The sequence below is a fragment of the Pelophylax lessonae genome (genome assembly GCF_965119305.1).
Source record: "Pelophylax lessonae genome assembly, chromosome: 4".
In the NCBI taxonomy this organism is placed as follows: domain Eukaryota; kingdom Metazoa; phylum Chordata; class Amphibia; order Anura; family Ranidae; genus Pelophylax; species Pelophylax lessonae.
In genome coordinates, this window is record NC_138771.1 from 205,407,859 (window position 1) to 205,421,182 (window position 13,324).

Consider the following 13,324-nt stretch of genomic DNA (forward strand, 5'->3'; position numbering starts at 1 on the left):
AGACCAGGAGCAGCAACGAGGGACCCAAGAAGACGAGGATCCAAGCTGCCCTTTGCAAAACCAACTGCACAGAAGAGGTAAGTATAACATTTTTTTTTTTTTTTTTTAATTGAGACTTTACAATGACTTGAAGGTCATCAGGGAGAACAGCAGTATCAATGAAAAAACTTTTCTTATTGGAGGAGTAAGGGGCGGGTTCTTTTCATAAACTTTATTAACACTAATCTTTCTAAAGATCTGAAGCTGTTACCCATTGCAGCAGTGGAAGTTCAAAGCCAGGCATCCCTACAGTCAAAGATTTTTCTAGGATCCAGCTTGCTGTACAACGTGGGGAATACCGCATTACATTTAATTGATGCCACTAAAGCTGTAGCATTTTATGTTTATCTCAATTTCAGCTTTACTGATTCATTGTGAACTGAGAACTGTCCTTGGGGGGATAAAACCACAAATTCTGCATTAATCAATTGTTTACATCATTTGTTTCCTGAACTGAATCAGTAAGGATTTATTAAAATTGGAGATGTTACACGAAGCAGCACACCCTGCATCATCTGTCTTCTAAAACAAGGACACTGGCTGCCATGAGCAACTACACTACTTTGGCTTTTTTATGTAGTTTAAAATCTGTTAATAAATGGTCTTATAAAGAAAGCGGCTTCTTAGGGTTAGTTGTTTTCTGTCACAGATTGTTCTTTTTCCTTTCTCTAGATTAGTAGTGTCCTGGGGGCCCTTGGTGACTTTTCAAGTTTACCCCCAAGGAACAAACAAAGCCTTATCTTGCTGTTTTTGAGTCAGTCGACAGAGGAACTTTGCATCTGTGCAAGAAATCATTCCCAAATGGCAAATACTGAAAGCTTTACCAAATGGCAGAATAGTTCAGGAAAGAATGCGGAGGGCTTGTTGTGCCAAATGCGAGTCTTCTGTGCCAAAAAAGTCTTATTGGAAATACTTTGAAGATTATGGTTACAAAGGGAAATAACATTGTTTTGTTATAAGATGGCAGGCAACAAGGAAACGAAAAAGCTATTTGACTTTTACATGTTTTCAAGGATGTGTAATATATTTTTTTATTGCACCCTACTTAATGGAGCTATGCTATTAGAAAGCAGTGAGAACGGATGTAGGGATCATTAAAAGTTCATCTCGTAGATAGTTATTTCTCTGCGGTCTGTTACAAGTGCACTGTAATTTGTACATATAGGTCTCATATCAATTTTTTCCATAAATACCTTTTCCAGCCGTTGCCTGTAACAAGTGTAAAAAGATATACAGTAGCACACGTGTGGCATTACGTTTTCTGACATTGAATGCAGTCTTTGCTGAACATTAGGATAGTAAATTAAAGATACAGAGAAACATAGCATTAATCAAAATTATACAGAATAGAAACTGCTTTATTGCTAACTGAAAACAGATAGTTGAAAGCAATAAACAGATAACTAATCTGTGTTCATTCCCACTTATCACTAAATCCTCAAGCTAAAACAAGTTTCAAATCCAGCATTATAAATAAAGAAAAACCTGTCTTTAAATCTGCAAACAAGGTTTACCCATTTTCCTGAAAAATGATTCTCCCCTTACGTCATGTCAATGGAAGAGCTTTCCCCCCATATTACATATTTTACATCCACATGCACTGCTCTACAGATCCTGCAAGCCCTTGATTCACTATGCTGGCTTCAACCAATGTGCATGGTGTGAGGGATTAGCTCGGTGGTAGGCGTGGATGACCCCTTTGGGGGTGCGTTTTCACAGAGAGATAGCCGAGCAGAGGTTGAAAACAAGACTGATTTATTCATGCAATTTACTTCACACAATTGCAAGCGTCAAAACAGCCAAAATAAAATAAAAGACAAAATAAATCCTTGCCTCTGTGGGCGGCTACCTTCTCACGCTGGAACCTACCTAAGAGTCTGTCTCCAACCTACTGTTGGAGCAAACTTTCTTATCCTACAGCGGATACTCAACAGTCCATGTTTTATCTATAACAGGTCCCTTTACTCTTCAGACTCTTCACATTGAACACAGTTCATTTAACAGATCCCTTTACTCTTCACACTCTTCACATGGAACATGTCCCTTTGTTTTCTTTCCACGTAGCAAAACAGTCCATGTCCTCACCTTTGAGACGTCTTCACACTTGGTTACCCTCCTTAGCTTCACATCGCTTTAGGGGGTCTTCTCCCATGCTCACCAGCTTGTCGGGAGGCACACATCCGACTGTCCCCCTCTCCCAGCCCACACAGCGACAGGCGGCAGCAGTCCTTCTCCCATGCCCACATGGCGTCGGGAGGTACACGTATGTCTGTCCTCCTCTTCCCAGCTCACACAGCGACAGGAGGCAGCAATGCATAGACTTTCTTTGGACAAATTATAGAGGCCTTAATTTCCTCATTCCGAACAGCTGAAGGCTTTTCAACCTCCTTACACCTTCCTGCTGCCTTTGGCAGCCGACACCCTATAATAATTAGTGAACTTTTCAAAGCAGGTGGGAATGTGTCTCCTCTCAGTGACTACATTCCCAGATTTACCTGACTTCCTGTCACATACCCCCCCCTCTTGTTTCAACCCTAGGGTTGGGACACATATTTCCAGGCACGCATGTGTCAGGCACTGCTGACTCACTGATAAGCCTCCTATTATCCTCAAGCTTCCGGATGAAACTGTTTCTGTCATCTTCACTGACAGATTTCTCATAAATGCCACACAGTTTGTCTCTCATCTCATATACACATTCTTCAACTGCATTTTTGGCATAATTTTGCTCCTTCTCGTTTCTGTCATCTTCATTGACAGCTTTCTCATAAATGTCAGACAGCTTGTCCCTCATAACCGTCTGTCCAATCCACCATGGAGGTCCGTGATCCATAGGCAACTCAATTTTGCTAGTCTTAAAGTCTTCAACATTCTTAAGACGCCTCTCTCTGCAATCAACAAATGATTTCCACAACACTTTGAGAACCTCTGCTTCACTTAGCTTTGATCCAAGAAATGTCTGTACTTTATCAACTTTCCTTCCATCATCATATGGGTCAAAGGCAACAACACAGTTGAACCCAGCGATCTGGGTGGTATCCATTATAGACCTCCTCTCTGCATCAGTGAAGAAGCATGGAACTGCAACACATTCTTTTACAGGTTTCTTCAATGCACTTTCTGCTGAACTATTTGACCGCTCAAAGTCACCTAGTTCCTTTTCTCTATCTGAATTCCACATGGAATGCATCTCAAGATCACGATCAAACTTCTGCCACTTATCTTTCACCAGTTCCATTTTGGAAACACTCCCTGAAAGGCACTTATTCATTTGCTTCACGTTTTCACCAACAGACTTAGTTTTCTCCACTAGGTGGCGTTTGCTTTTTTCTCCCAGATTTATATCACTTGCTTTAGTTTTCTCCGCTTTAGTTTTCTCTACTAGGTTTTCAGCCTGAACTGAGAAATCATCACATTTCTTACACAGCTCCTTTGTTTGCTGAAGTTCTAATGATACATTTTCCAATGCTTGAAGTTTTTGAAGGAACGGTTTATTCCAAAGGGGTGATTCAAGCCACATGTCATCACATTTCTGAGGCTCACTCAGGACAGACCCCAAAACACTGATCCTTTTAAAAACTGCATCAGGCACACTATCCCCTCTTTGGGACAGATCCTCTGTTGCCTGGAATTCCTCTTCCAGTTCCTGCAACGGAATCTTCATCTCTTCTACTTGCTGTTCTAAGACTCGCTTAGACTTTTCTAGCTCCTGAACGCTTTTCACAACATCATCCTTGGAGCTGACCAATTCTTCCATTTTTGTACGCAGCTGTTTGTTAACACTTTCTAGTTCAGCCTTACACTCTAGAGCTTCCTCCAAAGAGCGAGCCAAGAACAGGGCTTTGCTCTCGTTATCACGCCCCTCGTTTCTGCACGGGCGCGTTCTTCTGCATATTTTGCAGACACAGTCTTCTCTTCACCAAGCATCTGATCAAACTTCTTTTTCACATCTTCAACACACTGTAATGAACCAACGCTTTCTTCCATGCGTTTTTTCATATCCGCTATCTGAGCTTGCAATGTTGCGACTTGCTCTGATAGGTTTTTCTTTGCTTCCTCCTCCTCTTTTAATTGTTCCAGGAAGCCATTTTTCTCATCTTCCATTTGTTTGAGCTTTGTGCTAAAACTCAGCCTTTGACACCTCTCCTCCTGTAAGAGTTCCTGCGTGTCTTGCAGCTGCGATTCCAAGATAGAAAAATCTTCCGCAATTTCTCTAGATTTGCTGTCTGCTTGAGAAAGCTGATTTGTAACATTGTCCAGCTCAACCTGCAGTCGGTTTGCCTTCTCTGACAGCTTAGCACACAATCGGTCACCTTCTGACACCTTCACTTGCGATTCCAGAAGCTGTGCCTCTACTTTTTCCCTCTTATGTTCACAATCTCCTTTTCCCTGCATAAGAGCTTTCACCTCATTGGCTAGCTTCTGGGAATGAGACCGTAATTCTGCCACACAGGCTTCTTTCTCCTTTAACTGCTGCTGGAAACGTTGGGCTTCACCTTTCCAACTTTCACAGTCTGCACGTAATTCATCTACCACATTGCTCAAAGTGGTGAGCTCATACACAGTACTCAGTAATTTAGCCTCTCTTTCACTTTTCTCGTTGTCGCTGAGAGACAATGTCGTTTTCAGAGCGACATTCTGTTCCTGCGACTCCTGCAGGTCTATTTTTGTAACTTCCAAACACTGAAGACTTTTTTCCAGCTGATTACGCAAATCCAACATTTCACACATGCTTTGCTTCTGCAAAGTCTGAATTTCAATTTCCTTTTCCATGAGGATGGTATCTTTCTCCTTTATAGTGTCTTGACATTTTTGCAACTCGACCAAAAGAAGAGCAGTGGTTTCTTCCCACTGTGACACATGAGACTTGAGTAGTTCATTCGTTTCCTGCAAGTTTCTATGCTCCATCTTAAGCAATTCCAAGGCTTGTTCCTTTTCTTCCATTTTCCGTTGCAAGGCATCCAACTCAGCCCTGCACACATACTCGGTTTCTTCCAAACCGATGGCCTCCATTGGCTGCTGGCGTCTCTGTTTCCAGCCTGCCATGCTCTCTTGGTGAGCCTTTTGTTGAGCTGCAAAGCTCTGCTGAAAATCCGCATTTGCCTGCTGTTGAGCTGCATTTGCCTGCTGTTGAGCTGTATTTGATATAATCAGTTGTTTCAACATCTCCTCCATTTTGAGTTTACTTTTCATCTGAGCACACTGCGTCTCCATAGCAGTTTCATCAGTGTTGCTAGGGACAACAACCTTCCTCTTTAGTAGACTCTCTTTAGGCATGGATGGGGCTGGTTCAGACGGTAGCATCCCCTCCATCCATAGAATCCGGTTTCTCATTTCATCTATCTTTGCATTTTTCAGGCGTTTGGAACGCCCCATCTTCAATAACTCCACAAACAAATTTTTCACAGTCCAGCAAAAAATTTTCAGACCACTGTCTCTTCAACACATGTAGTTTTTCTCTCTCTTGCGGGATCTCTTTTCCTGCGCACACAGTTTGTGCAGTCACTTGCACCAGACACAACAAAGTTCATCAAATAATTTTGAGACCGCTGTCTCTTTAAAACACTTTTTTTTTTTTTTTCTGTCAGGATCTTCTCTCCTGCACACATAGATTGTGCAATCTCATGCACCAGATAAAGTTCATCAAACATTTGCACTTCCTTGCAGGGATCTCTGCTTATGCCCACTGCATACCTCCACCATATGAGAGGGATTAGCTCGGTGGTAGGCGTGGATGACCCCTTTGGGGGTGCGTTTTCACAGAGAGATAGCCGAGCAGAGGTTGAAAACAAGACTGATTTATTCATGCAATTTACTTCACACAATTGCAAGCGTCAAAACAGCCAAAATAAAATAAAAGACAAAATAAATCCTTGCCTCTGTGGGCGGCTACCTTCTCACGCTGGAACCTACCTAAGAGTCTGTCTCCAACCTACTGTTGGAGCAAACTTTCTTATCCTACAGCGGATACTCAACAGTCCATGTTTTATCTATAACAGGTCCCTTTACTCTTCAGACTCTTCACATTGAACACAGTTCATTTAACAGATCCCTTTACTCTTCACACTCTTCACATGGAACATGTCCCTTTGTTTTCTTTCCACGTAGCAAAACAGTCCATGTCCTCACCTTTGAGACGTCTTCACACTTGGTTACCCTCCTTAGCTTCACATCGCTTTAGGGGGGTCTTCTCCCATGCTCACCAGCTTGTCGGGAGGCACACATCCGACTGTCCCCCTCTCCCAGCCCACACGGCGACAGGCGGCAGCAGTCCTTCTCCCATGCCCACACGGCGTCGGGAGGTACACGTATGTCTGTCCTCCTCTTCCCAGCTCACACAGCGACAGGAGGCAGCAATGCATAGACTTTCTTTGGACAAATTATAGAGGCCTTAATTTCCTCATTCCGAACAGCTGAAGGCCTTTCAACCTCCTTACACCTTCCTGCTGCCTTTGGCAGCCGACACCCTATAATAATTAGTGAACTTTTCAAAGCAGGTGGGAATGTGTCTCCTCTCAGTGACTACATTCCCAGATTTACCTGACTTCCTGTCACAATGGGTACCCATTATCATTAATTTGCTATTCTGGTTCTGCTGTGACTTAAGAAGCCCATGGGTAGGGGTGCGTGGACTGTGCAGTAACCAATGAAGGTTTTCAGTGCTTTTATATGCCGTTGCCGGATATGTCCCCAGCACAAATGTAGTTGATCTTGGAAGCTTGGCAAGCAGGGTGGCTACATGCATTAGAACCATGTAGAGCCAGCATAGTATTTTATCATACTACTGTTATGTAGAGCCATAGTAGTATTCTATAATACTATGTTCACAAGTGTGATCAGAGGAGTTTTTTTTTTTACATGTATGTTACTGCATGTCCTGTTCAATGTTGCTATTCAAAGATACACAGATAAAAACAGATTAAGGTATGGCCTATGACAGGGCTTGAAATTTCAATTCCTGATCTACTAGCCAGGCCTTAAGGGTTACTCAACACGAGTTGCCCCACCCAGCCCCTATCCTGCCCTGCCCCCAATTCCTCCTATAAACATGCCCTCATAAATTATCTCATGAAATGACACTGTTAAATGTTTTATGCAGAATTAGGTTACAAAAATAAATATTAACTACCTATTTATCAGTGCCCATCAATGTAGCCTATCCAAGCTCATCAGTGCCCATGAATGCAGCCTATCAGTGCCACCTAATCGGTGCCCATCAATGCTGCCTCACCAGTGCCCATTAATGCAGCCTTATCAGTGTCCATCAATGTCCGTGAATGCAGCCTCACCAGTGCCCATCAATGCAGCCTCACCAATGCCTATCAGTGCAGCCTGACCAGTGAAGTGGATCAAAGAGAGGAAAGGAAGAGGAGAGTCGGCTGCATCATCACACAGAGTGGGGATCACCTGCTGTGACAGCTTTGATTTAATTTGCGCAGCGCTCGCAGTCACAAAAAGTCTGGTCTCCTGGATCGGCTCATATAGACAGGCGTCACACGTCCCGGCATTGGACCAGTGTGCTGTCTATCAAAAAAGCCCGTCCAGGAGGCGGGAATTTGGGTGACTGCGAGCGCCACACGATTCAAATCAAAACTGTCACAGCGGGTGATTCCCACTCTGATAATCTGGCCGGCTCTCCTCTTCCTTCTCTTACCCTGGGCGATTGCTAGGAGAACAGCTCCCATTCAAATTTGCCTACCGGCGGCACTCACCCCCCAGAGCAGCCCGACACTCGCCCTCAAGTGGGTGAAAATTTTGAGGGTTGGTCTATAATATATATTTTTTATATAGCTGGAGTTAGAATCTGATTGGCTACCATGCACAGATTTTTCGCTCTCCAGCTTTAGGAAATAAACTTTATTGAATACTTCCCTCCCAGGTGGGTGGTGATTTCAAATTCTGCTGTTTTCAATCCCAAAACTCCCAGAGGTGAGGGAGACTTCACTGGAGCATTAAAATACAGAAGAGAGCAAATTTTGGTTTAACTGCCAAACAGAAAGTTAAGTATTCAGTCTCTTCTACTGCAGGATGCAATAAACAAATTCACTTTAGCAAAAGTCCATCAAGTTATGATTTCTGCAGTAACACAATGGACCCATAAGCTTATGACATAGAAAATCCTGGTTGAGCCCACTAATATCAGTAATGTTTTCTGTCCCAATCACTACACTGATGGGTTCCACTAGTCAGATCAGTAATTAGTAGCAGGCTAATTTGCAGGAAATAAACACAATTTTAAACCAATAAGTAAATCCAGAGCTATAGGCAGATGGATTTATACATAAAAGCTGTGTCTTGTAAAAATCAAACTTCACCCCTCCTAGGCCTTCGTGTGTGTGTGTGTGTGTGTGTGTGTGTGTGTGTGTGTGTGTGTGTGTGTGTGTGTGTGTGTGTGTGTGTGTGTGTGTGTGTGTGTGTAAGCTTCACTCACCAACAGCGATTCTTGGGAGGCAGGAAACCGAGAACAAGGTAGACTTCTACAAAAAAAGTTGAGATTGCATGTAAATCCAGTTGCTTGTAACCATGAATGGACTTTTCTCGCTCTGTTCATACGTTTTCATATGCTTGGTTTGAATTGATCAAGTTTATGACGGTTTAAATTTTGAGAATACTTTAAAAGTAATCTGGAAGTTGTTTTGTCTTTAGTTCTGCAGGCTACTGGACTTCTGGAATGTGTAAAAAGAATACTACAAATGACAACCAATGCTTACTACCATTATTTCAAAGCTTGTTTTGTGTCCCCTGCAAAAAATCATGCTCACCTTCACCGGCCACTTAAAACTGAGAGACATATAGGCTTGTGGAATATTTTCTTTGTCACAGTCCTTCCTTAAGCATAATGAAAATAGGAATTGGTATTCATCAATTCCAGCTAATTTCCCAACCCTCCAGAAACCAACATGTTTTTTTAACAAAATGTTGAAACATAATCGATTACATGTGCAATTACTTGAGTATTCTTTTACATGTACCGGTATTTTATTGCTGACTAGAGATGCGCTTGGGCATCCTCCAAAACACCTCTCTAGCCGAACTCCAAATTCACACTGAAGTCAAAAGAAAATGCCATACATACAGAGGTCAGCTAGATAGGAGATTGCCAAGTCCAATCCAAGCTTTGGAAGTCCAAGCTTATCTCTTGTGCTGACTAACCTTGGACCGCATACAAGATCCTGTTGGGCTCCCTTCATTCTTTTTCATCCACATACATTCTAAGAACCCAGAGAAAACTGGATAAACTGACAGACTCAAGAGAAATTCACATCATTTAACTCAAAATATGGCAAATATTGTCACACCCAATTCCTGACACCTACATATTATTATGACTACATAATAATCAATTTCAACTCCCTTATGTCCTTATATCACCCCATCCGTTTGCGGGTGATATACGGACATAATGCATGGCAATGGGATTGCGGATGTCAGCGGATGACCATCTGCTGACATCCGATTTGCGTCCTTTCAGTTCTGTTCCGTTTTTTGGAACGGAACAGAACCCTATTTTTCTTCCTTTTAAAAAATGGAAAGGATGCAAAATCGGATGTCAGCGGTGTCATCCGCTGATATCCGCAATCCCCATAGACATGCATTATGTCCGTATATCATCCGCAAACGGATGGGATGATATGCGGTCATACGGACCGGATGACACAAGTGTCATCCATGTCCGTAAAAAAAAAAAAAAAAAGTGCCGGAGCGGATCACAATACGGTCCGCTCCATGTGAAAGAAGCCCTAGTCTGCTAAGAGCAGACAGGACAAGGTGCCCTTCATTAGCAGGAAGGATTTGTTGGTGTACTTGCCTGACGTAGTCAATTAACTGATCTGACTTTGTGGTTAAGCCCCACAAATGAAAGTGCCTCTGTGGCCAAAAAGAGAACTCTTATTAGACAAAGACAAGACAGTCAGTAGGTTAGTCCGCAGGTCTGGCCTTTAAAAATTAAAAAAAAAAAATAGAGGCAAACAGAGAAGGGTTTATTGCTACCGTAATTAAGGTAATGCTGGTCCCTTCTTGTGTCTGTTCTTTTTAAATGAAAAAACCGGTTGCGGACGTAACGTCATTTCCGGTTGGGAACTTCCTGTATGTGGAACGCACGCTACGAGCGGCACCACTCGCTCTGTTTGATACATGCTTTTTTAACCTTTTTATCCTGTAAGTATTGAATCGCTTTTTGGGGAAATAAGATACACCTACGTACTTCACGATGTATGGCCCTTTTTTCTTTTAATGGTGATATCGGAGACAATTTCAATTTGGAGGTCACATCGGAGGAACCCTACATCAGATCCTGGGCAAATGTGCAATAATACCAAGGGCTTTTTTACAATCGCAATCCGGTGAGTGGGGAACCAAGAGGGCACCTTCACCTTATAAGCACCTTTATTCACTTGGCACTTTGGCACCTATTGGATCATCAATAAGGACTTTTTTCACCAAATTATTTATTTATGCACTTTAATCTTCTCACTTGAAAACTATACTCAACTTTTTAGTTTATCATGCACTTTATATAATTATTGCAGTTATTTTATGCACTTAATGTGATTGATACATTATATTATGATTTCTTGTATGATATAGATTGGTTTTATCATAATTTTATAATTTTATATTTTCACTAATTTATTGCTAGCGCTGCATAAATTTGTTTTATTCATTTGTTCTTTTTAAATGGCTATCTTATTCATTTTTAAAATGTGCTTTATCAATCATTTTAGATAATTTTCCATGTATAAAAATGCATTTTAATGGTGGGTTTTTGCATGCATTTTCTACTATAAAACAAATGGAACAGACCTCTCGATGTAATTTGGATGCAGGAATAAGAATTGAATAACTTAGTGTCACTAAAAGCATTACAAAAAAAATACAATTTTTTTTCTATATCCCCATGTGATTATATATATATATATATATAATATGTGTGTGTGTATATTTACCATGTATCAACATTTGCACAGACTTTTCATAAATCTTTTCTTTGAAGATAACTTTTTGTTCGGGAACATTTTAACCTAATAGCCAATGATAATTGAGTTTGATTTTTCCAACCGTGTGATTAATATAGCATTAGAGGTTATCATGGATAGTTTAATTATACTGGAAGAACAAAATTCATTGTCTAATTTTTGTAGCTGACAGCACAGGGGAGGGATCACGAGTGTGAGCTGAACAGATATGGGCACTAATAAATGAGCTAGAATACACTGTGCTTCAGATTTTTAAACATATTTTAAGTTTGTCTCACCAGAAAAGTTAGCATATGAAAATATAATCCATGCAAATGTGATGGTTTGACAACTCAAAATATGTAAAAAAAACTTATGGCGTTTCTTACAGTGATGGTAAACCCTCCGGTTTTTAAGCACCTTCAGCATCTGATTTAATCACTGAATATGCAGTTTCCTTATCTTTTAATCACTGCTTAGGTTTCATTTTAAACTGGTTCCATAACCACTGTCTCAGGTTTCCTGTTTCAGGGTGACCCCTTTCTTTTGCAACATCCTATGGGCCCTCCCTTCCATGCAAAGTAGAGTTGTGTTTCCCTCCACTTTGTTAATCAGTAGAAACACACAGCCCAATTGCCTAGGATGGCTAGGCACTCCCCTACTGCTCCCTCCTATTCCCTCTCCATTCCCCAAACCAACTAACTGGAGACAGCACTATCCAATATTTACTTTTTTTCTGTGAAGACTGGATATTTAGGGAAGCAGCACTAATAGAGCAGGAGCCAGCAGCATTGCAAGTTGTAAACTGCACGTGCCTAGGTAAGAATTTTAACAAATGGTTAACTGGAAAATGTTTTTTTTATTGTGCACACTGTGTTGAGCTAAAACTGCAAGTTTTGTACTGGTGAACTGGTGAAACCTACTGGTCCTTCGAACAGAAAAAAAAAAAAATACTTCTCCTGGTTGAAGTATAACTCCTAGAAACAGAAAAGTGACATCAGAAAAAGACCAAGTAGTCCATTGAGCTTGCCCATTTTGTGTTTTTTTTTTTTTGTTTTTGTTTTTTTGTTTTTTTTTCCTTTAACTTTGTCTGAGTAAAAATCTAGGTTTGCCCCAAGCATGTTTGCAACCATATACTGTTGACTGTCTCACTACCACTTTATCAGTTTATTCACCGTTTATTTACCAGTTTATTCCAAGCATCCACTACCCTTTCAGTAAAATAATGCTTTCTAAGATTAGTTTTGATTGAACTTTCCTCCAGTTAGTTTGAGGTCATGTCCCCATTCTTGATTTTGTTTTCATATTGAAAATACTGTCCGGAACCTTATTCATCCCCATGATGTATTTAAAGGTTTCGATCGTGTCTTCCCTTTCCCTTCTTTCCTCCAGACTGTTCATATGGCGTTCCTGAAGTCATTCCCAATATGTTTTATCCCTCAAACCTTTCACCATTTTTGTTACCCATCTGTGGACTCGTTCTGTTTTATCAATATCTTTCTGTAAGTGAAGTCTCCAGAATTGGACACAGTATTCTAAATGAGGTCTCACTAAAGATCTATATGGAGGAATCAGAACCTCCTTCTTCCTGCTGGTGATCACTCTAGTGATGCATCCTAGAGTTCTTTTCGCTTTTCCCACTGCCTGGTTACCCTGTTTGCTCATTTTACAGTCATCTGAAATAAGAACCCCCAAATCTTTTTCTTTTCTAGTACTGGCCAACACGGTACCCCAAATGTTGTACACTCTCAGGGGATTATTTTTCCCTAGATGCATTATTTTACATTTAGATACATTGAACTGCAGTCTCCACCATTTTGGCCAATCTTCCAGCAATGCCAAATCATGTTCCATGTTACAGACACCTCCAGGGTTATCAACCCTATTACACACCTTTGTGTCATCAGCAAAAAGCAATACCTTGCCCAACAAACCTTTAGCTATATAACTTACATAGAGATTAAATAGAACAGGACCTAGTACAGAGCCTTGTTGTACGCCACTAGGGACTGGTCTCTGTTCCGAGCCCCACTTACAACCACACTCTGGTATCTATCCTTTAGCCAACCACATATCCACTGAACCACCCAGGGGTTAGGTCCTAGCTTGTACAACTTTTGTAGTAAATCATTAGCTAGAAATCAGATTAGTCTGACATGATCTTCCCTCAGTAAAGCCGTTCTTCTTTGGGCCCAGCAAGTTGTGCATTTTTAAGTGATCAATGATCCTTCTTTTCAGGAGTGATAACATTAACTTGACTACAACCAATGTTAAACTCACTGGCCTGTAATTGCCAGCTTCTACCTTGCTGCCCTTCTTGTGGATAGGTA

At 41.2% G+C, this 13,324-nt stretch overlaps 2 protein-coding genes across 2 annotated transcripts in view; both read left to right on the forward strand.

Moving 5' to 3' along the window:
• The window catches only part of LOC309554569 (uncharacterized protein), a gene marked incomplete at both ends in the record, with an annotated part of 80,275 nt that extends 79,858 nt beyond the window's left edge, over window positions 1-417 (forward strand). The window contains one exon of the mRNA XM_082256306.1: window positions 236-417. Coding sequence (XP_082112432.1) covers window positions 236-417 — 182 coding nt within the window. The remainder of the gene's footprint in view (window positions 1-235) is intronic.
• Window positions 1-13,324, forward strand: part of TBC1D22A (TBC1 domain family member 22A) — an 860,932-nt gene that overhangs the window by 179,214 nt on the left and 668,394 nt on the right. The window lies entirely within an intron of this gene.